We start from the raw sequence: 21732 nt of genomic DNA on the forward strand, positions 1-21732 counted from the left end.
AATTGCACTGGGTACAACTTCTAATAAAATGCTGAAGTCCTATGCCTACCTACCTTTCTGTATGTTGTACCAAGGGTGTACTATTTCAGGCTGTAGGTGTGGGCTCACACAAATGAATGGCACTATATATAAGGGAGAAAAGATACAACGACCCTAAACACAGAAAACTAACAAGTCAGGGAGAAACACCTCTGCCCCTTTCTGCCTCTAATTGCTCTCCTGGAAAATCATCCTTTTTCAATCCCCCTGATTTTTTGATAATCTTTGATGATCTTATGCTGCATTTTTCATCTTCTAAACCACCTACTTGAGTAAAGAAAATCTCCACATTCAGTAAACCTCTGCTTGGAGGCAGCAAGGCTTGGCCTCTGCACCGTTTGTTGCCCCTCCATGGCAACTGGTTGACCACTGTGTGACACGGGATGCTGGACTAGATGGACTGCTGGCCTGATCCTGCAGGGCTCTTATGTTCTTGTGTACTCAAAACTCTTCTGCTTTTTAAATTTAAAATGTCTCCTATTTTTTCCTTCTCTATTGCACATTTTCACCACTCCTTGGGTATTTGCTGCACATAGTGTTTCCCCATTTCTGAAGATACTTTCTCCAGAACTTCTTCCCTTCTCTAGTTATTGCCCTGTGTCTTCTTTATTTTGCATTTCTAAGTTCTTGAACATTTTATTTTGATTTAAGCTCCAGATTCTTTTTTCATAAGATCACTTCCATTCTGCTTTTCTTCTTGCGAGTCCATCTATGTCCGCTCCTACTTGCATTTTCAGTATTCTCTTACTTGCTTCAAATCTAGTAGCGACTTAAAGACCAACAAGATTTCCAAGGTCTAAGCTTTTGAGTGTCAAAGCTTCCTTCATCAGATACAAGTCAGAATGAAGATCCCTGAGCCCTTATATCCCAGTCAGAAGGTGAGAGAAGTGTGTGAAGAAAGGAGTCAGGAATGCAAAGGTACGACATAAAATGGAATCCGCTTGATAGAACAGGGGAGAAATTCTTAGGGGTGGGAAATGCTGGAAATTAGAGTGAGATAAGACTCCTATGTCTTTATTCAGCCCCAGAGGGTCCATTGTACTGAATTTGTAAATGAACTCAAATTCAGCAATATGTTGTTGTAACTAATCTCCCCTTGAAACTTCTGTTTGAGGACTGCCACTCTTACTTGTTATAACATGTGGTCAGTCTGATGTGCTTCTTTGATTTGACCCATCTCGTATTTCAAAATGACCTGTGTTATGCTCTAATTCTTACCTTCCAATCCTTTGTTTTTATCTATTAATGAACATTCTTCTTTCCCCCTTTCAAGTGGCATTTACCAAGGACCTTCCCTGGGTCCTGTACTCTTCCTCTCGGCTCTTGCTTGTGTTTTTAGTGTTTCACAAACTGCACCCCCCTTTATATAACCAAGACAAAAAGAAAGAGAAAGAAAAAAAAAACCTTCTCTATGAGGAAAAGAGTAGAGTCCAGTAGCACCTTTAAGACTAACCAACTTTATTGTAGCAGAAGCTTTCGAGAGCCACAACTCTCTTCATCAGATGCATCGGCAGCTTTTGAGAGCTACAGCTCTCTTTGTCAGATGCATCAACAGCTGTTGAAAGCCATGGCTGTCTTCGTCAGATGCATATGACGAAGAGAGTTGTGGTTCTCGAAAGCTGATGTTGCATCTGATGAAGAGAGCTGTGGCTCTCGAAAGCTTATGCTACAATAAAGTTGGTTAGTCTTAAAGGTGCTACTGGACTCTACTATTTTGCTGCTACAGACTAACATGGCTAATTCCTCTATGAGGGAATGTAAAGCTTGTTTAAAAATCTGTGGTGTAGGGAACGTTTATCTTGCTAGACATAGAAAAAATTCCAGGTTCATCCCTGATACCTCTAATTAAAGGATCTCTTTGTATATCCAATAAAGAGGTGTTAATAATGACCTTTTGAGAAGGGAAGGCAGCTTGATACAACCCGATCTCATCAGATCTTGGAAGCTAAGCAGGGTCGGTACTTGAATGGGTGACCACCAAGGAAGACTCTGCGAGGAAGGCAATGGCAAGCCACCTCTGCTTCTCGCTTGCCTTGAAAGCCCCTTGCAGGGGTTACCGGAAGGCAGTTACAACTTGATGGCACATACATACATAGTAATGACATTTCACTGCCTGAGACCCTGAAGAACTGCTTCCAATCAGAGTAGACAATACCAAACTATAAGAATCAATGGTCTGACTTGGTGAGGGATTGAATAATAAGCATACAGATAAGTCCTAAAAGACAAAATCAAAACAGTACTCTGGATTCAGTTCACTTTTTTTAATTGATTGCAATGCGAACAGGCATAAGTATTTTGTTCCATAAAATAAGAAGATCCGAAATATACAGAAGGAGGTGCATGCTCTAGAACAGTGTGGATACCTTGCAAACAAGAGCAGGAATCAGTCCATGAGAGGTGCCGAGCACATTGTACGAATGGCAAAGACTTGGCAGCATTGAGAGCTCAGAGGTAGGGGAATGTTAATGTTTCTGACTGCTTAAAGCACTGATATGATCAAATACAATCCCCAGCCGCCCGCCCACCCGCCCTCCAAAGAAACATACATTTGTACAGTGTTCAGACATCACAAAATGAATCAGGCTGCCCATCCACATCAGGAAATGCAACTTGTGATGTGCTCATCAATTTTTGAATTATGGCAGTGACTCGAAAAACAAAAAGAAGGCACAGTGACACAAAGGGACTGAGCAAAAAGGGGCGGGGGGCGGGGAGATGTTCTCAAGGAAGAACCCACAGCTGTCAGACGCTCAGGAGACTTCTGGTCATTCAAGACAGCCTTCATTCATGGCATATTATTGCCCTACAGAGGCAAGAGCAAAACAGTAATAATAATAATAATAATAATGCTAGTGTTCACTCTATAACCCCATTAGAGCACATTGTTGATCTGCTGAAGTCAATGCAAAGGATTAGCAGTGAGTCTGCATGTGGAGGTGTTTTTACATGGCAATTTGGGCTAGGGCACAAGTTTCTTTTTAAACATGCATCTTCTCTGCACTGGAACATGTGGCAAATCTGTCTTAATACAATAAGCTAATAGTGAGTTGTACTGCCTGTGCTCCATCACTAGGTGCCGCTATACTGTTCCTTGCACAGCTAACAAGGACTACAGCAACACCGTGTGGTGAAATGTAAGTATTAGCTTCTGGAACAAAGATGTTCATTGAACACTGCTAGATAAAGAGAAATATTTTCTGACTGTACTTTATTTGATGCAGACAAACAGGTGTGTGTGTGGGGTGGGGGACAGGTCAGTACAGCCTTCACAGAAAGAAAGTAGTTCAAAGTGTGTCCAACCACCATTTTAAGAAAAAAAAATACAAGTAAAGCCAGTGCTATACAGTTAATTTTATAAATTATTCTTAATGCAGTTTGATTATCTTGATTGAAGGAACTTGTTCTACAATGAAACATGTGTTTCTTCTTGCATTCCATTGACAGAGGACCTCTAAGCTTGAGCAATTTTCCCTGGCAAAGATAATCAATATGCATCAGGAGCTATTTATTAAATTGCAGTTTCACATCATTGGCTTTGCGTGGTGTTTTTTTGCTGACTGGCTACCGATGAGGCCATCTTTTGATGAACACTTTTTCAACCACAAAGGTTGAAAGACAAAAGACCTCTATGGAATAATACAAGAAAGATAAACACAAATGGGTTTTTATGTAAATTCATCATAAACCAGCGTACGACTCAGAATTTTCACTTTTATTCTAAATAGCTCAAACTCATATGATTTCCTAAAAGATTGTTTTTTTAAAAAAATCCTTCATGCAGTTGCACGGATTTGGGAACTTCTAGAGGACCCTTCGAATGCGGTAAATTATATGAACCCATCACAGTGTGGCGGCATTTTTTTTGCAAGGTAGCAGACCAAGTGCTACCAAGGACAGGAATATGGAATTTGTGTTGAACTAGACTGAATTGGAATATTCCAAGCCCTGTTCACAAGTTACACGGAACACGTGTACAATCTATGTAGTGTACACTTAATTGTTCTTTGTAGGAGCATACAGTAGTTCTCATGTAACAGTCAATGCATGTACAGCGAGATGTGTGATACAGACCCCACATTTATCAAGGTACTGGTACGCAGTTTCATTCATAAAGTGAATGCACATTGGCTCTTACAAACAGATATATGTACATACAGGAAAGATGTATGGGCGTTCACTGTGACATGTGAACAGGGCTCTAGTCACCCTGTCAAGAATATTCCAAATGATTCCATCACTTTGTCACTTTTTAAAAAACAGTACTGGTTTTGCCATGTTAGATATCTTATCAAATTGCGGTATTTAAACCCAACTAGACCATGTTGTTTCTCCGTCACAAAGGCACTTGCCCCAAGTAGCTATTTGGGAAAATACACCTTACTGAAGATTTCAAGGAGATTACATCTTCACCATTTCAACGTTTTTACCAAATGGCAGACCTGCAAGTCTCCAATGGCTTTTAAGGTGGGTTGAAAGGGATTCATATCTGGTACAGAAAAGCATTTAAAATTCTAGAGCTTAGACATCATTTTCAATTTCTGTGCTAAAATGTTTACATTTTTGAGATTTCCAACAAAAGCCTTTGAAAAGAAGATGAAGGGGGAAATGCACTTATTTAAGGATAATTTAATATGAATAGTAAACTATCTTACCACTCATTTGTTGCTGAATTCACAACTGGAAGTAGCCTTACCATCAGTGATGGTTTAGAATTTTTTGTTACTGCTCAAAGATCCATCCATGTTCTATGGATAATGTGGATATTCTAGCATTTGAAACAGTTACATTAATCATGGGGGATACGTTCTTGAGATTACTGCAAATGGTGGACTCTGCAAATACAGGGAGACAGAGGTCTGCAAATACGGGGAGACAGAGGTCTGCAAATACGGGGAGACAGAGGTCTGCAAATACGGGGAGACAGAGGTCTACTACCTCCCCAAACAACCATATTTCCTGCAAAATTTAACTATGCAAAGATTATGACAATGGCACAGTGGAAGCAGAAACAGGCTGAAGACCCCATCATGTGACTGGACCATCGACCACAAATAAGTGAAATTGTGAGTTATGAATCCATGAACGGCAAGAGACTACTATATTTTTGTCCTCCCAAAAAGCAACTAGTGGTTACAGTGTCCTATCAGAGTATTAATCTTAATACATAACTTATCACAAGCAGGTCTTGAAGAGCCATTACCTGCATGTAGGCCAGGAAGTTTGGTACATCACATCTCAGTATAGAAGGGGGATGCAGAAGAAAATGGATATTAATTATACATGGGATAATTTTGGTATGTTGAAGCAAAGTGGTCACCATAAAAATCGGGTGTAATTACTGTGACACCAAGTGCTATGGAATCTATCATTGTACATTTACTTATGTACAAAAATGGGTGGGAATCCTTCCTAGTAAAGAATCCAGTTGCCACGGGAAATGCGTGAAATCATTAAGAGGAGAGTATAGCTGATGCCTTGAACATGGACAAAAAGACTAGTTCGGCAGGAGATCCCTGGAAATTTCCTTTCCTTTTGTGGGCTGGAAGATGATTGGGTAACAAATGAAAGAGCCCTCATCCTCCGAAGTAATATTTATAAGCCTCCCTTCTTCCTCTAGAAGGAGGACTTTCCTAAAGATAACACCTGCATGCCGACAAAGTGGGGAAGGGACTCATCCATCAATCAAACCTTCTCCAGTAACATCCTTTTTGTTTTATGGTTTCTGGTCAATGGTTATTGGGTGCAGAACATCAGGTTTAACATGTATCATGATCTCTTTTGTAGGAAAAAGAGAAGGATTCACTGGGGTCAGAAATGTTCTTTATCATCCCATTTGGATGCCTCTTCCTTTAATTGGCATACAGTCCCATTTTGAATTACTAGGCACAACTCAAGACATGAGGTCCCTGATGAGAAGATGGGCATTTGGCCAATGAATTTACAGGCCTGAGTCTCAAAGACTCAACACAATCTCCAGGCAACGCTGCAAAAACATGCATTTGGAAGAAGCTGCATGCATTATTTCAAATATGTGCAGGCAGATATTGCATATGTTATATTTTGAATTCTACCAATATAAAGCCAAATTTCATTAGCTAGTGTTGATCAGGGTTCAGAGATCTTGATCATCTCGAGGAATAAGGAAGCATTATGACTAAGGATAAGATACAAAACAGAGTAATACGTTTCAAGGAATTGACATATTTCTGTTAGAACAACAGGAGGCAGCCTTTTGAGTCTCATGGATTTCTTAGGCCTGTACCTGGAAAGAATTTGTGTAACCTGAAATTTTACTCAAAAGACGAGTCAATAAATTTATAACCATATCTATTTGTAGCGTATGGGGCTTTTTCAAGGGCTCCAAACCCTTGACTTTATTGTTGGTCTCAGTTCAGCATTAGTACTTGTTCCCAGGCAATAGACATATGCATGGGAACAATGCGGGATGGGGGTGCTTAGATTCCCCACCCCCAATTAATTACAGTATAACCATCTCACTTGTGGTGGTCCCACACTTTCACGTTACAATGCTTAATATTCAGCCTTTAAACAATGTAAAGGGGGAAAACCCGGTAAATAAACCACGAGAGGTCAGTTGTGTTCTCTCTCTCATTGCCAGCGATGTTACAGGCACTGTTCAATAGGTGACACCCAACCATTTGCACTTATTGTCACAATGCGTGTCATAGCTGGAAAAGAAAAACGGCAGGTATCCAAGGTACAGAATTTGGTGAAACGAATTCTCCCAAAATGCAAATCCCCCCCCCCCACAACTTAAGAACTACATTAGGAGAAGATTTCTGGATTCTCTCTCACACAGCAGCTAAACAACAATTTATCGAGCAAAATCTTGATTTTCTTAAAGATCCTATTTTCTTTTTAAAAATCTCCATTTTTCAATTGCAAAGATGTTTCCATTCTATTTTTTGCTGAAAGGAAATAACAAGCAGCTTCTTATGGGTTTAGCTTTTTTTTTTTTAAAAAAAAGGCAATTGAAATTATGGATTGCTTTAAAAAAGGAATCAAACAATTTTCAAATATCAGTTGCTAGGGAGCAATAAGAAGAGGCAGTTTTGTTCCGTGTCTTGCATGGAGGCATCTGATTGGCCAATGCTGGGAAACAGATGAAGAAGTAGATGGACCACTAGTTAGATCCAGCAAGGCTCTTCTTACGCTCTTTTGCTGCTGATATCCTGACCAATGGACATCGTCTACCATGATGCGGATCACAAGAGAGAGAAACCTGCAGGAACCTTGCAGTTGAAATGGATGGACACCGTTCTGAAGGTTCTCTTTTGGGGCCTAATTTATGCGCTAAACTTTTCCTGCATGGAGAACAGTTCTTTGCAGAAAAAAGCACAAAACCCACATATATTTAATAATGGTTGCACGTGCCTCAGCAAATACATACCCACGATGGTTTCACTCCCATCTTTTTAAACAGTAAACTGTATTCCATGAAGGCAAAACAAATGTGAAGCACCTTTTTGTGAAATGTTCCCATTTGGAGGAAAAGGGCAGAATTCAAGTTGATGCTTTTGGAGCAATCAAGAAACTCATCTATGATCAAAATGGCCAGTTCATGAGGATGTGAAGCAATACAGAGAGCAGGGCCAGAGGACGAGGGCCTCAGCATGCTGGAGTTCATTTGTTTCTGTACATCCCAGAACAACTGAGGATGCACAATAGGGACTGCACACACATCCTCTTACACAGACTCTTACACACACACATCCTCTTACACAGTCCACATACTATGCTACATACACACATAACATATCAAAACAGAAGCTGATTGGTTAATGAAACGATATTATGTGTGGAGAATGGTGGATCTACATAGCAGATAGAGTAGTAGAAAGGACCATACCATTTCAGACTGCAAGTAGGGAAATCACATTTTAAACACTTCTCTATGAGAAAAAAAAGTCTTCCATTAAAGTAGAAAACTAGAATAGGAGTGATGGGAAACAAGCTAGAATCTTTGTCCCTGATGTGTTTAGCTTTCTTTCTGGAGAATCTTTTAAAGGAGGAACATTTCAAAATGCTAACCCCTCACTGAGAATCTGAAGTGGTGCTGGCCATTTTATCACCTCAAGACGCTGCCGCTTTATTCAGTTGAACGTATAAACCAGACCTAACTCAAAGCGTGCCCTCTCCAGTGCCTTTCCCTGCTTTATTTGAACTGGCCTTTACAACAGTTCCAGCCAACTGTCTTCTGCATGTAATGCTGGCAGTTAGCTTGGACAAGACAGCAGCTTTCATTTAAGAGCGAGCACTGTCCACTGGAAAATTAATTACAGAGTGGCATGTTAAGTTGAATAAAATATGGGAAGGGAATGTCTTTGTGTGGTGGAGCATCTGATTGTGTGGGCTCCTGCGTGCAGCATATGGAGTGGTACCATGTAGACATGGGCCTTTTTTGCATGGTCAATTTTTGCCATGTTTGGCCCCGTACTTCTTTGGGTTTTCTTCCAAATTTTGGACAATCAACTTCTTCAGATTTCAATGCAACATTTCAAGGGTTCTCTTCCATATTTTCTGCCTGCACACAAAAAAGACAGGTAGAAAATTTGGAAGAGAACCCTTGAAAAACCACATCGGAATCTGAAGTGTCCAGAATTCTGAAGAAAACCCAAAGAAGTATGGGGCCAAACATGGCAAAAATTGATGGTTGTTGGGGGTTTTCCGGGCTGTATTGCCGTGGTCTTGGCATTGTAGTTCCTGACGTTTCGCCAGCAGCTGTGGCTGGCATCTTCAGAGGTGTAGCACCAAAAGACAGAGATCTCTCAGTGTCACAGTGTGGAAAAGATGTAGGTCATTTGTATCTACTCAGGAGGGGTGGGGTTGAGCTGAGTCATTCTGTAAGAGTTTCCCAGGGTGTGGAATGCTAATGGCGGGAGGCTTCACTGTAACCTGAGGAGGTTCTTTTGCATATGGATTGGTGCTTGATATGCAAAAGAACCTCCTCAGGTTACAGTGAAGCCTCCCGCCATTAGCATTCCACACCTTGGGAAACTCTTACAGAATGACTCAGCTCAACCCCACCCCTCCTGAGTAGATACAAATGACCTACATCTTTTCCACACTGTGACACTGAGAGATCTCTGTCTTTTGGTGCTACACCTCTGAAGATGCCAGCCACAGCTGCTGGCGAAACGTCAGGAACTACAATGCCAAGACCACGGCAATACAGCCCGGAAAACCCCCAACAACCATCGTTCTCCGGCCGTGAAAGCCTTCGACAATACATGGCAAAAATTGTTCATGCAAAAAAGGCCACAAAGTTGTTGCTTAGTGAGAATTCAGCCTTTAATTCCTGTAATACTGAGCCAGGAACTTGGCAAAGAAGCAGGTGAGAAGCATAACCAAGAACAGATATCCAGAATTCATTTAAGTCACAGATCTGTATCTTGGTCATATCTTCGTGTTTGTGTTAGAGTAGGGATATTCTTAGATCTGGATGCAATGAGTTGGCAGAGGATTATTTTGATGACCCTGGCACCCAGGGCTCTTTCACACACTACACAGAGGCAAACCCAAGCTTGCCTGGAGCACACACTCACCAGGAAGCAAGAGCTGATCATGGCCCCCTGACAGGTGTACCCATCACAAACACAACTTTGTCATTTTCACACATCACAGTTCCCCCCCCCATGTATTCCTAAAACATCAAACATCTTCCTCTAAAAAGAATGATGTGTAAAGTGACCCAGAAAGAGTGAGATTAGTTACGAAAGGGAGCAATCCTAAACTGATCTACTTAAGTCCCACTGGGGCTTACTCCCAGGAAAGTGTTTTTAGGATTGCAGCCAGAATCACTGGCAACACGGGAAACCATTAGCAGGACAGTTCATGAATGGGGTGATTACCCCTGCAGCCCCCTGGACCTTAAGCTGTGGTTCTGTACAAGTGGCTCTTTGGCATCAGTTGTTACTTTCTGCCTTGTGGAAGAGGTAACTAAGGACATCCCATGGAGCTAAGGTGTGGGGGGGGGGGCAGGAGTCTCCTGGCTTGGACCATTATTTTCTAAACAAATGTCATTCCGCACCATGCCCTCGGAATCCTGGGCACAGTCCTGCAATCTGCTGGTCAAATACTTCTGCAGTCTTGAGTTTAGTTTTCAAACCAATGTCAATGCCAGCCTCTCTTTGACCAGGTGAGGTTGCAATATTGTTGGTTGGGGCTTCTAAGCAATAAATGGAGATCACTGTTTCCCACACAGCCAATCAAGTTCTAGAGAATCTTGTCCCCTAATCCAAATAGCTTTGTATTTTGTGCCTACAATTGGCATTGCCAGAAAAAAAAGACAGACCAAATATTATTTGTTACGTTCAAAAGGCGTGACCTGCTTGTAACGAAAGTCTTCCTTAAATAGTTATGTTACTCCTTATAACACCCTGCCATATTCAGACTCAGAGCAGTTTGGGGATGGGGATTTATTTATTTCAGGATCACTAAGTATAACAGTAATCTTGAAAAATGCACCCTGAGCCAGGGGAGACCGTGGCTGAGCAAATCAAACAGATGGATCTTGCCACTTTTGGGAACACCTGCTGCCATGGATTAGAAAAAAAAACCAAACAAACAGATATTTTCTGATTCTAAAACCAAGCTCTCATCCTTTAAACAGAAGCTGTCAGGTAACAAATGCAAAAATCTGTTTTTTAAACTATTCTCAGGTGGACGGGGTTGTAAATGCCCTGGCTGCAGCCCTGGCTGAGATACATTGAGAAGGACTGGGATCTGAGAAGATAAATGGGAAAGGAGAAGAGGGCAGGAGCGACGGTCAATGTTAAAACAGTGCAAAGAGAACACAACATGCTGTCATAGGTGAAATCAATACCTGTTTGACACACACCAACCCTGCGCTCCAGTGGACTGAGAACAAAGCTGATGGAGCAGCCACCCGCCACCACTTTCCCTCGCCACCCACCCCCCCCTCTCCCCCAGCCCACCAGAATTCAGAGAAAGTGACAGGGAAGGAAAAACATGGCCCACTAGATCATGCTGGGCCAAGATTTTGGCAAACAAGGGCAGCTTTCTGCATCTCTGTGCTGCTTCCTGAACAGAAACTGAACCCTCAATCCAACCCAAACCCTGCCCCCGAAACACCGAACGACGCATATGATCGCGAAGGTGGCAATTTCATGCAGCTGCAGCAATGGCCTCGTCATCCACAAGAGGAAGGAGGAAGGAGAAAGTTTTTTCATTTTTGTTTTGTTTGTGTATAAGAGCCACTGCAGGTTGCAAAAGCCATCGCGCTTCAGCGGGGAGCTTCAGAGGAGGGCACACGGAGGGAAAAGAAACCGCCACAGGACGCAAGAAGAGGAAGGGGAGAGATAGACAGTCGTCCTCGTCGTCATTTTCTCCTTCGCCGGCGTCCACAACACATCCTTCAGGACACAACAACAGGACGAGACACAGAAGAGCATTTGTCTTGGGCCATCAAGTCCCTGGAGAAAAGGAGCGGATGTGGACGGGTCAGTACAGAACCAGCCCCCTTGGGCTGGAACAGGGCAGCAAGAGCTACTCTGACTCTGACTGGCCTGGCTTGGCCTGGCGTCCCAGCAGGGGTAACACGGTGAAGGTTAGGAACGAAAAACCCTGCAAGAGAGGCAACGGTTAGGGCCAAAAGCACATGTGCATCTTTAAAGCACTTTGATAACTTGGGATTCTCCCCCTGTCTCTGCCCCCCACGGAGTGTGCATAATCAACCTTCACAAGTTATACTCTTCCTGGTTGCAATCCACCACTTGGCTACATGGATACTGGCCAATATAGCCCTACGATTGCAAAATCCCCTGCAACAGGATGTGAGCTTTACTTTATGCATTGCTTGTCTGCTTTTCTTAAGCAGCACAACGTAAGTGCCTTTTATACAACACGAGTGTTCTTGCCAGTTTCATCTTGTATTACCCGGGAAGCATTTCTGCTAGTTTCATCTCTGCAGAGTCTCATCAGCTGGTTTCTTTTGTTAAATAAATAAATAAATAAATAAATATGTGCTCCAAGTCTATTGCATACACAAATAAATCTTTAAAATGTGTGAAGATGTCGGAAGGAGATAGAAGAACACAGGCAGGTATGAGTAGGCAACATGATTGCAAGCATGGAAGAACATGAACGGTTGTTGGCTTTTATTATGTATTTCTTTTAGGGGGTGCTGTTGCAGAGTGGGGGATATCCTTGGCTATGTAAATCCACTGCCAGGTGACAATAGTAGCTTTTGCTGCTGCTGCTGTGCTCCTGTTTCCTTTGGTGAATTCACAGTGTTTATTTCCTACTATTCCTTATCAAGAGGCCTGCAAGTGCAACTTTGTTGCAGTAAAATCCATTATTGGAGAGGAAAGACAAGGGGGCACATCTTTCTAGCTTCTAAGATACGGCACCTGTCAACAGGGAAGAGGAACTTCTATACTGGGAGGGGAGAATCAAATATTAATAAGAAATGGAGTCTGTGGGGAAAAAAGTGGTGGGTGGAGGCCCCAAACTGCCCTTTTATTGATTTGTTTACCATTTTATGCTAGCAAAGCAGTTTACAAAATTGAAAGGTGTGTATTAAAAATACAATTCCCCAAAATATTTAAAATCATAAAGGACAACTGGACAATGGTAAACAGCTGAAATAAAACTCGAAGCAGGGCAGACAGCTTTGCTCAGGTGGCAGGCCAATCCTGAAAGAGCCAATGGCATAAAACTGGTTTCCACTTGCCCTGAAAGGAAGCCAGGGATGAGAACGAACAAACCTCCAGAAGGAGGGCATTCCACAGCCCTAGGCAGTATCTTCAGATGGAACACTGCCATTCCTTGATGAAACAAAAATCATGGCTCTGTGATACGGCAGTAACTTCATATGCAGAAGGCCCCAGGGCCAGGCTCTGCCATCTCCAAGGAACTCAGGTTGCAGATGCGGGAGAAGAACTGTTTTGCCTGAAATTCTGGAGAGCTGCTGCCACTCAGAGTAAACAGTTCTGGGCTAGATGAACCAACAGCTGGACTTGGTATAAGGTAGGGTTGCCAGCTCCAAGCTGGAAATTCCTGAAGATCTGGGGTGGGGTTGGGGGTGAAACCTGGAGAAACCTGGAGAAAGTGGGGTTTGGGGAGGGAAAGGACCTTGGCATGGCATAATTCCATAGAGTCCACCCCCAAAAGTAGCCATTTTCTCCAGGTGATCTGATCTCTGTGGCCTGGAGACCAGTTGTAATTCCAGGAGAGCTCCAGCCACTACCTGGAGGCTGGCAACCCTAGTATAAGGCCACTTCACATGCTAAATTTGAAGGAAGGTTGAACTGCAGTTTGCAAACTCACCTTCCTGCATGGCCATCCATTGATTTAAAAAACCTCATGCAGGCACGTTTAACAAAGTGATTCTGCCTTGGACAAATGCGCACCAAGAGCAGCAGAAAAGGCTCAGAAGAAATGCCTGTGAAGTTACTAAGGAGGAAGCGACTCGGGCCAAGCATGCCACCTCGAACAGCCTGAAGTGTTTTTCTAGACAGTAGATGGCACTGTTGGCCTTGGATTCCATAGTGGGTGTGATAGAAAAGGGAGCAATACTAGTGAGAGTGACACTAACGACAATTAGACATTACTTGGAAATTCTATGAAGACAAAGCCAGAGTCCTAGCTGGGGTGGGGTGTGTGTGTGATTCTGGAGATTTGTCAAGATCCAACCCAGACCAGTGTCTTATTTCTAAACACAAAGAGGTGCCAACAGAGTCGAAAGCACTTTGAATGTTCTCCAATATATTCTCTTTAAGGAAAAAAAAGTTTTACTTTGGTCCAGGAGAGGACCCTGGCCTTGAAAACTGCTTATTGTACTAAGCTCCAGGTGAATCTTAGCATTTTCCACTCTTGGAAAATGGCTACTCTGCTGAGGGACCCAAAAAGAGGGAGAAAGAAGGAAGAAGAGTTGCTCCAGGCCCATTACCACTATGGCCTGAAGGCACTGGTACAGGCCTCCTGGGAACCGTGTCTAAGCCATCTCGAGTTCCAGGATGGAAGAAAGATGGGATATAGGAGCAATAAAGAGATACGCTCTGAGGACCTAAGCTCAGTCTACGTACCAATTACTGCCTCCAAGGAGTTCAAGGTGTTATACATGGTTATTCCTCTCCCATTTTCTCCTTTCAACTCAGTAAACTGGTTGAAACTGAGAGAGTGACTGGCCACAAGGTCTCCTTCTACTAGTAAAGGCAGAAGTAATGGGTTGTGCTGGGAGTCAATTGAGTGAAAATCAGCCCCCAATTTGTGGCCAATTTTCACTCAATTGGCTCCCAGCATGACCCATAACTTCTGTCATGCCAGGAATGATGTCATTCCTGAGGTGATGCAGGATGCTCTGGAGCATACACGAGCTTCTCACATATGTGAGGTAAGCCCTCCTGTGTGACTCCCCTCATGTCCCCAATACCCCAGTTCCCCCCCAGGGATCTGGCAACCATAGTGGGAGGTTAGGGGTGGGGACATGGAGGTGTGGCATCATTATTGCAGCCACGATGACATAAAGCCATAGAGTTTCTGGTGACACCTAGAGTTGCCTGCTTTCCCTTCCAGGGTTTCCCTTAAAAAAAACACCTACTGTCATTTGGAATGGTGATGGACAACATGAGCTCAGAGTGGGGAATCCCCCACTCTGACCAGTGGGTTTGCATCCCTTCCTCCTAGTGAACTTCACTGGTGAACAGTGACTGAGAAATGATTGAATAAAGCAGACATGCTAGTCCACTGAGAAAAAAAAGAGCACTCTGGCCTACACTCTCCCCAGACCTAAGCTTCAGTCAGGCCACGTCTGGAGCTTTCACTGCTTTGGGCCTGAGAAAATGGACTAGCTGCCCTAATGAGAGAGCTGAAGAAGTTCATGGCCTGCACTGTATGAACTCAGCCCTGCTGGGCCAGATACTTCCCACCATCGTAGCTCAGAAAAAGGGCTGGCTAGCTACTCTGCTGAGGGCATTTCATGATCACTGATCAAATACCTTACTAAATGGGAAATATTTGATATTTTAGGCAGAGAAACTAACATTAGAAAATGTTCCACGCTTCTTGGCATGACTGTGGTTTAGGGTTGCTCTCATGGGGTGGTAGGAGACTTGCCAGTTGGGTGGGAGGCCCATGCTGGTGATATACTGACATTGCTGGTGATGATGACATCACTTCTGGTGTGACCAGAAGTGATGTCATCACATCTTCAACAGTGATGCTGATTTGCTCCCACTACTCCCACTTTTTCACTCACCATCTTACTGTAGCCATTTGGGGCCCTTGACTGTTTACCTGAGAGATTGCCTCAGATCTGGATAATTCTGGGTCATCTGAGTCATTAATAAGAATAAGGACTTATGCTGTAAGTTTTAAGCAGCAAACACCTTGGAGCTATTCATATATGGTTGGGAAATTTCTGGAGATTTGGGGATACAGCCTGGGGGAGGGTGGAATTTAAGGAGGGGACGGACATCAGTGGGGGGATAATGCCATACAGTCCATCCTCCAAAGCAGCTATTTTCTCCAGGGGGAATGATCTGTCATTTATGGGAGGAGGCTAAGTTCACTGGGCCTCCATTCATTGGCAAATCACATATACTTGTAGCCTGATTTGGATCCTTTCAACACCTCCCCCTCACTTTCGTAATCAAAACCACTACCATGTGATCTTTGCTTCTTCTATCTTGGCCCTTTATTGCACACTTTTGCTCCAGAGATCTCCTGGCTTAAAATCCCCATTGCCCTCCAAAGCAGTGATCTAGCAGAATAGGGACTCAGTTTTATTTATTTTGATTCTTTATTTTAAATTATTTCTCTGTCCCCTTTCTACTACTAAAACAGTACTGCTGGGTGAGTTTACAATGTACAACATTAAGATTTTTTTTAAAAGTACGTAAAAACATCCCTCCAAATGCAAACACGCATTTAAAACAATAAACTAACAAAGACCAACCAGCAGCAACAGCCTAACAACAGGTTAAAAAATGAATATTCTTTTTTTCCTAAACACTATCAACTTTAAAACAAATAAAAGCAAAATCAGCAATAAAAAGATAAGTAGCCAACAATAACAACAATGCTTATATACTGCTCTTCTAGACAGATTAGTGCCTCACCCAGAGCGGTGAACAAATTAGTGTTATTATTCTCCCCACAATATAGCTGGGGAGTGGAATTAGTATTTCTCTCTGACTAAGCCTGATGGATCTTTTAGCCCAGTAGCCAGGGCTGGATATCCTCTTTGGCTCCAAGAAGAGCCTGAAAGGCTAACAGTGTAATCCTGAGCAGAGATACTGCAGTCTAAGCCCACTGAAATCAATAGGCTTAGACTGGGGTAACATTGCTTAGGATTGCATTGTAAGAGTTATTTTGGCATAAAAGTTTCACAGCCTGAAGCCCACTCCATCAGATGCATCAAGATTCAACTATGCAAAATACTCACCATCAGAAATATTATTCCTATCGTGGCATCAATGCACGACACTTTGCAGAGTACAAGATGATAGCTCTCTGCCTCAAAGAGCTTGCACTCTGACATTTGAGAAAAGGAAGAGAAGAAAGAGAGGGGAAGAAAATGGTAGCGGAGAAGAATGCATTGGTTACATGTGCTTTGGCTTCATTTCAGAAAGAGAAATGGGCATGTGTGTGTGCCAAAGGCTTCAGCATAAAAGGGTTTTGAGGAAGAATTTGTAGGAAGTGAGAGGTGGCATCATGCAGAGTTTGGGGAGGAATTAGCAGCTACAAGCAAGATTGGGACAGAGACATTTGCGGAAGCAGGACAGCTTGGAACAGCTTAGAGTGGAGGAGCCACAGCAGACAAAAGATGAAAATGGAGAGATGGGGGAGGGGGGCAAGGCCATGGAACACTTTGAAGATTAAATTAAGGAGTCCATCATAATAAATCTTTTAGCCTTCAGGATGCTAAAGGACACGCTTTATTCACGCTCTCTGCAACAGACTTAACATGGCTATCCATATGAAATTTCTCTGGATTGTAACAGTTTTTCATGCAGGAATCTCCCCTTCTTATATTCCCAAACCTGTTGAGTAAAACCAAAGCCTATCCCAGAGATACTTCTGGAAGCCAGCTGACTGGATGAGGAGACATTCCTGCAAGTCAGCTGACCCACTGCTATTCCTGTGGGTCAGCTGCCTCAAGACGATATCTAGTGCAATCCTGAGGAGAGTTATTCTAGTCTAAACCCATTGAAATCAATTGACTCACTGAAACTAATGGGCCTAGATTGGGCAACACTACTTGGGAATGGACTGATTATGTATATCTCCTATGGAGCTCTTGTGGAAACAAGTTCCATACAGCTTGGCCTACACAGGAAGGATCATGCTGTGGGTTTTATTTATTCAAAACATTTATAGGCCTGCCCTTCTCCTAGGCAACTGTGTGAGTTAAATGGACCACGCCACTTTATATTGCTGGTGTGGGATGCTATTCCTTTAATGCACCCTCCTATAAAAACGCCCCAGAAGTAAGAAGTCTACTTATAGGGAGAAAGGATCTAAGACAAGTATGCCCCATGTACTTGTTTTTGATTTGAAGCAAATTATTTTATATACTGAGCATGGCCTCCCTATCTCGAAATCTCAAATGGTACAGTCCATTCCGCCTCCTCGGGACTCCGTCCTTTCAGCTGCATGTCTGCGCCAGGCCTTTAAAAAGAAGGCTGCAGCGTTTGGGACAGCCAATCAGGAGCTCCTGCATTTCTCACTTTGCACGCTGGCTCTGGAACTTTCCGAGTCCAACTCTTCCAGTCTTTTCTGCCCCAGACATTTGAAAGGGAGGTCAGCAGTAAAAGCACACAGATCTGTGAGCTGCAGCCTTAAAAATGAACCAGCGGGTTTGCGAGAGAGGAGAGGTAAAACTCGACAAGATGGCAACCCACACCGTGATCCCCGCCCACTCCTAACAAGAAATGTAAATGACAGTGTCAGGCTGCACCACTGATACCTCCGAGCAACACAAAAGACTCCGATTCCTCAGCCCACGCATTGCAGAAAAACAAAAGCCCAGGTTAAAAGAAAAATCCAACTCACTCATCCGTGTCTTTCTTGCTCTCCTCAATGTGCGCAATTGACTCAGATCGGAGGCGGTTAGTCACTTCATAGGTGCGCAAGGTGACTCCAAATATATCTTCATGGTATCGGTTGTCATCCTGCAGGGGGCGGGGGAGAGGGCAGACACACAAGCATGAGAAAGAAAATCCACTGCACGGTTATTTTCCTGCAAAGCATGGGCACTGAAAACAAATCTGAAAAGGGCCCTGATGTCTGTGAATTGTGCCTTAACATTATTGGATTTATTTATTTTAAATACTTGTGACCCACCATATCAGCACAAAGCTAGCACATTCCATACAAACTGGGTAGTTTTTACGTTGTTTAATATGTCAGTCTTAGAACTGCTCATGCCTCGTTTCATCACTTCAACTCTGTACTGGATTTCTGCTGGCTTTAAATCTCTGCAAATGTGTCCTATTACATTGACTGTACTGACTCACACTGTGTAATCTGCCTTGAGTCTCAGTGAGAAACGTGGACTATAAATGACATAAATAAAAAATTAAAAATGCAATGTTAGTTTAATTTTTTTTAAAAAAATTATCATGTAAGTAAAGACACAATAAGACAAAAATAAATAGACTTTGGGCTAAGGGGCAAGGTACAGATTGTTCAAATAAGTAAGAACGGAAAATAAGGAGACCAAAAAACCCTCTAAAAATGAAAAGTCCGCAGGTTATATGTTAAAATAATTATTTAACACCATCACCAACAAGAAGCAATATACTCAATGTGTGTGTTATCTGCCGTCAAGTCGTTTCCGACCTATGGTGACTCTATGAATGAAAGACCTACACTCAATAGGGGGCGATAAAAAAGCTGGTCATTAGAAAAGATCTTGTTAGATCTTGGAAGCTAAGCAAGGTCGGCCTTGGTTAATAATTGGATGGGAGACCTCCAACAAAGACCAGGGTAGCAGAGGCAGGCAGTGGCAAACCATCTCTATTAGTCTCTTGCCATGAAAACCCCACCACGGGTTGCCATAAGTCAGATATAACTTGACAGCTGTCTCCATCGCCACCACTGGAAAAGGGGGAGACAGGGAGGAGGACCAAGGGCATGTGTGATCAGATCAACATTTGGAACCCCATTGGTTGTGAAATCAGAATGTAGCCCGAGTCCTAATGGAGAGACCAAAGTTTCTTGGCCTTTGAGTCTTGCCATAGCAGAACACGATGTCTACACTAAACTGACACTGATTCACAGCTGTAACCTGTGGGGAATGGAACACTGGCTCCAGTACTGCATGCTGGGTAATTTGCTATTCCTTACCCTTAATTTGCTAATGAAAGCGCTGGCCTCTTCTGCCATCAGCTTGCCCTGGTGCCTCACAATGCTCTGGATGGTCTTGAGGACATCACCTGCCATGGTGACATCCCCGCAAACATAGATGTGACCCCCTTGCTCCTTCAATGCCTTGTACATGGCTGCCGCCAGCTGCTCCTGCAGGACATCCTGAACATATTTCTGAAAGAGAGGAAAAAAGGAAAGCATTGGGAGTCATATCGCATGTGAAGAAAGGAGGAAGGTGACCAGGTCATGAGTTGCCTCCTGCAGGCTAACATGCCAGAGAACTGGGGACCTTGGCCTGGAGAAGGAGAGAGGAAAGGAAAAGCAGGCCGTGTTGCGTTTAAATGCAGATCCACATCTCTTCCTTGTACCTCACAAGTGGGGGTGTGCGCTTCGGATTTCCTATTCAGGTTATTAACCCGAATAGGGCCTGATTTGTATAGATTCAGGGGTTCCCAAATTGGCCCCAGCATTGCTGAGCCAATTAGGGAAGCCCGAAGCAAAGCTTTCCGAAGCATTTCGGAACACTTCGGAAAGCTTTGTGTAGAGCAGCAGCAGCAGCACTTCCCTTGCCCATTGCAAATGCGAGAAAAGTGCTGCTGCTACTTTCAAAGCTCCTGACATCTTTTTCACCCGATGGGAGGGGGGAAGAGGGAGTTTCCTATTCCTCCCATTGGATGAAAAAGCCAGCCTGGGAGTTTTAAAAGCTCAAATCAGCTCTTTGCAGGGCTGCTTTGAGCTTTCAAAGCTCCCGACATCTTTTTCACCCGATGGGAGGGGGGAAGAGGGAGTGGATGAAAAAGCCAGCCTGGAAGTTTTAAAAGCTCAATTCAGCACTTTGCAGTGCTGCTTTGAGCTTTCAAAACTCCAGGCAGGCTTTTTCATCCAATGGGAGGAGGGAAGAGGGAACTCCCTCTTCCCCCCTCCCATCCAATGAAAAAGACTGCCTTGATCTTCGGTGCGCTCAGAATATTTACTGAGCATTCCAAAGCAGCTTAATACCTGAATCCGAAGCAGCTTGTTGCTTCAGGTTTTGGGTTATTCCAGATTTTTTTCCTGCTTCGGGAAAACCTGAAGCAGGAAACCCGAATTTTTTTCCAGTGCACACCCCTTCTTGTAGGGGTGCTTTCACTTTGGGAGTGTGAAGACAACCTCCCTTCTCCTCTGACCTGAAGAGCTGGCTTGGCTAGACCAAAAGGCTGGCCTGTCGCTGGAAATGTTGTGGCTTACGGGGAAACTGGGTGGGGCACGTGTATGTTTGTGAATCAGTGCAAAGAAACCAGGGTCCGAGGGTCCTGCCTCTTCATTAGTCTAAGGATTCTGTATCTTGTGAAACCTTACCCAGCTCAGCATTCTCTGCATTGTTATCAGTAAGCTTTGTGCTGGGCAGGCCTGGGGGGGGGGGCGGGGGCAGGTAGATGGGAAGGGTTACCTTTGGTTTGTCTGGCTCCCGGGAGTAGGCCGTGTAGAGCTCCTTGAAGACCCCTTTGCTTTTGGCTAGTAGGGTCTCCTCTTTGTAAATGTGGTCTATCTTGGACTGTCGGCAACCAAAGACCAGAGTCATGGGACACGGCTTCAGCCCTAGGGGAAAGATTGAGGAGGGGGGAATGGGAGAATGGAAGCATCATGTTATTCTACTACCTCTTTTCCTGGTAGTTCAGGCCAGAGGTAACTCAGCCGTATTTCCAGTTGAAGACTCTGAGATGATCACTTGGCCCACTGAATCAGTGGTTTTAAATTCCTGTTTGGGGGGACCCCTTGCGTTTGGCAAAAGCTTATAAAGGATTTCTTGATGGGGATATGGACAGTGGCTGACATGGTTCTCTGAAAGAGAGCTGGCCTATAATTGCTAATATTTGTTAGCCAAGCATCTCTGGAATGTGTTCCCCAACTCTGTTGTAGGCTGGAATATGAGTTTCCAGGCTTAAAGGAGAGGGAAGATGGGACCTAGACCACCCTTGCAACTTCTGAAGCCAACTGGAAGTAGAATTGGCTCCTCTTTTAACAAAAGCAGTTAAATGCTAACATGACCCTATCTGCCCCCTCCTAGAAACAGCAAGGCGTTTCACCCAACTACTTACACAGGATTGGACTTACCTTGGTGTTGCACATCAAAGAGCCGCTGTTGCCAGAAGCTCCGAAAAGGGGCGATACCTGTCCCGGGGCCAATCAGGATGCAGGGAACCTGTGGATCTTGTGGCATGTGGAATCCAGGAGCTCTGAGCGAAGAACATGGAGTTTCATTGTGATCATGCATTGATCAGACTTAGCTTATTACAAGCAGACTACACTGACAGTGCTTCCAATCCCATCTCTGAGCATTTAGACCACACTTCC

General features: G+C 43.7%; 1 protein-coding gene across 1 annotated transcript in view; it reads right to left on the reverse strand.

Annotated features, from left to right (window-relative positions):
* Nucleotides 1–11006: 11006 nt before the first annotated feature.
* NOS1 (nitric oxide synthase 1) overlaps nucleotides 11007–21732 on the reverse strand; it is an 85364-nt gene continuing 74638 nt past the window's right edge. Inside the window, exons 24-28 of the mRNA XM_054996147.1 lie at nucleotides 21493–21614; nucleotides 20828–20976; nucleotides 19378–19572; nucleotides 18082–18200; nucleotides 11007–11498 (exon numbers count right to left, since the gene is read on the reverse strand). Coding sequence (XP_054852122.1) covers nucleotides 11441–11498; nucleotides 18082–18200; nucleotides 19378–19572; nucleotides 20828–20976; nucleotides 21493–21614 — 643 coding nt within the window. The 3' untranslated portion in view covers nucleotides 11007–11440. The remainder of the gene's footprint in view (nucleotides 11499–18081; nucleotides 18201–19377; nucleotides 19573–20827; nucleotides 20977–21492; nucleotides 21615–21732) is intronic.

The sequence above is a fragment of the Eublepharis macularius genome, chromosome 13 (genome assembly GCF_028583425.1).
Source record: "Eublepharis macularius isolate TG4126 chromosome 13, MPM_Emac_v1.0, whole genome shotgun sequence".
NCBI classification, from domain to species: Eukaryota; Metazoa; Chordata; class Lepidosauria; order Squamata; family Eublepharidae; genus Eublepharis; species Eublepharis macularius.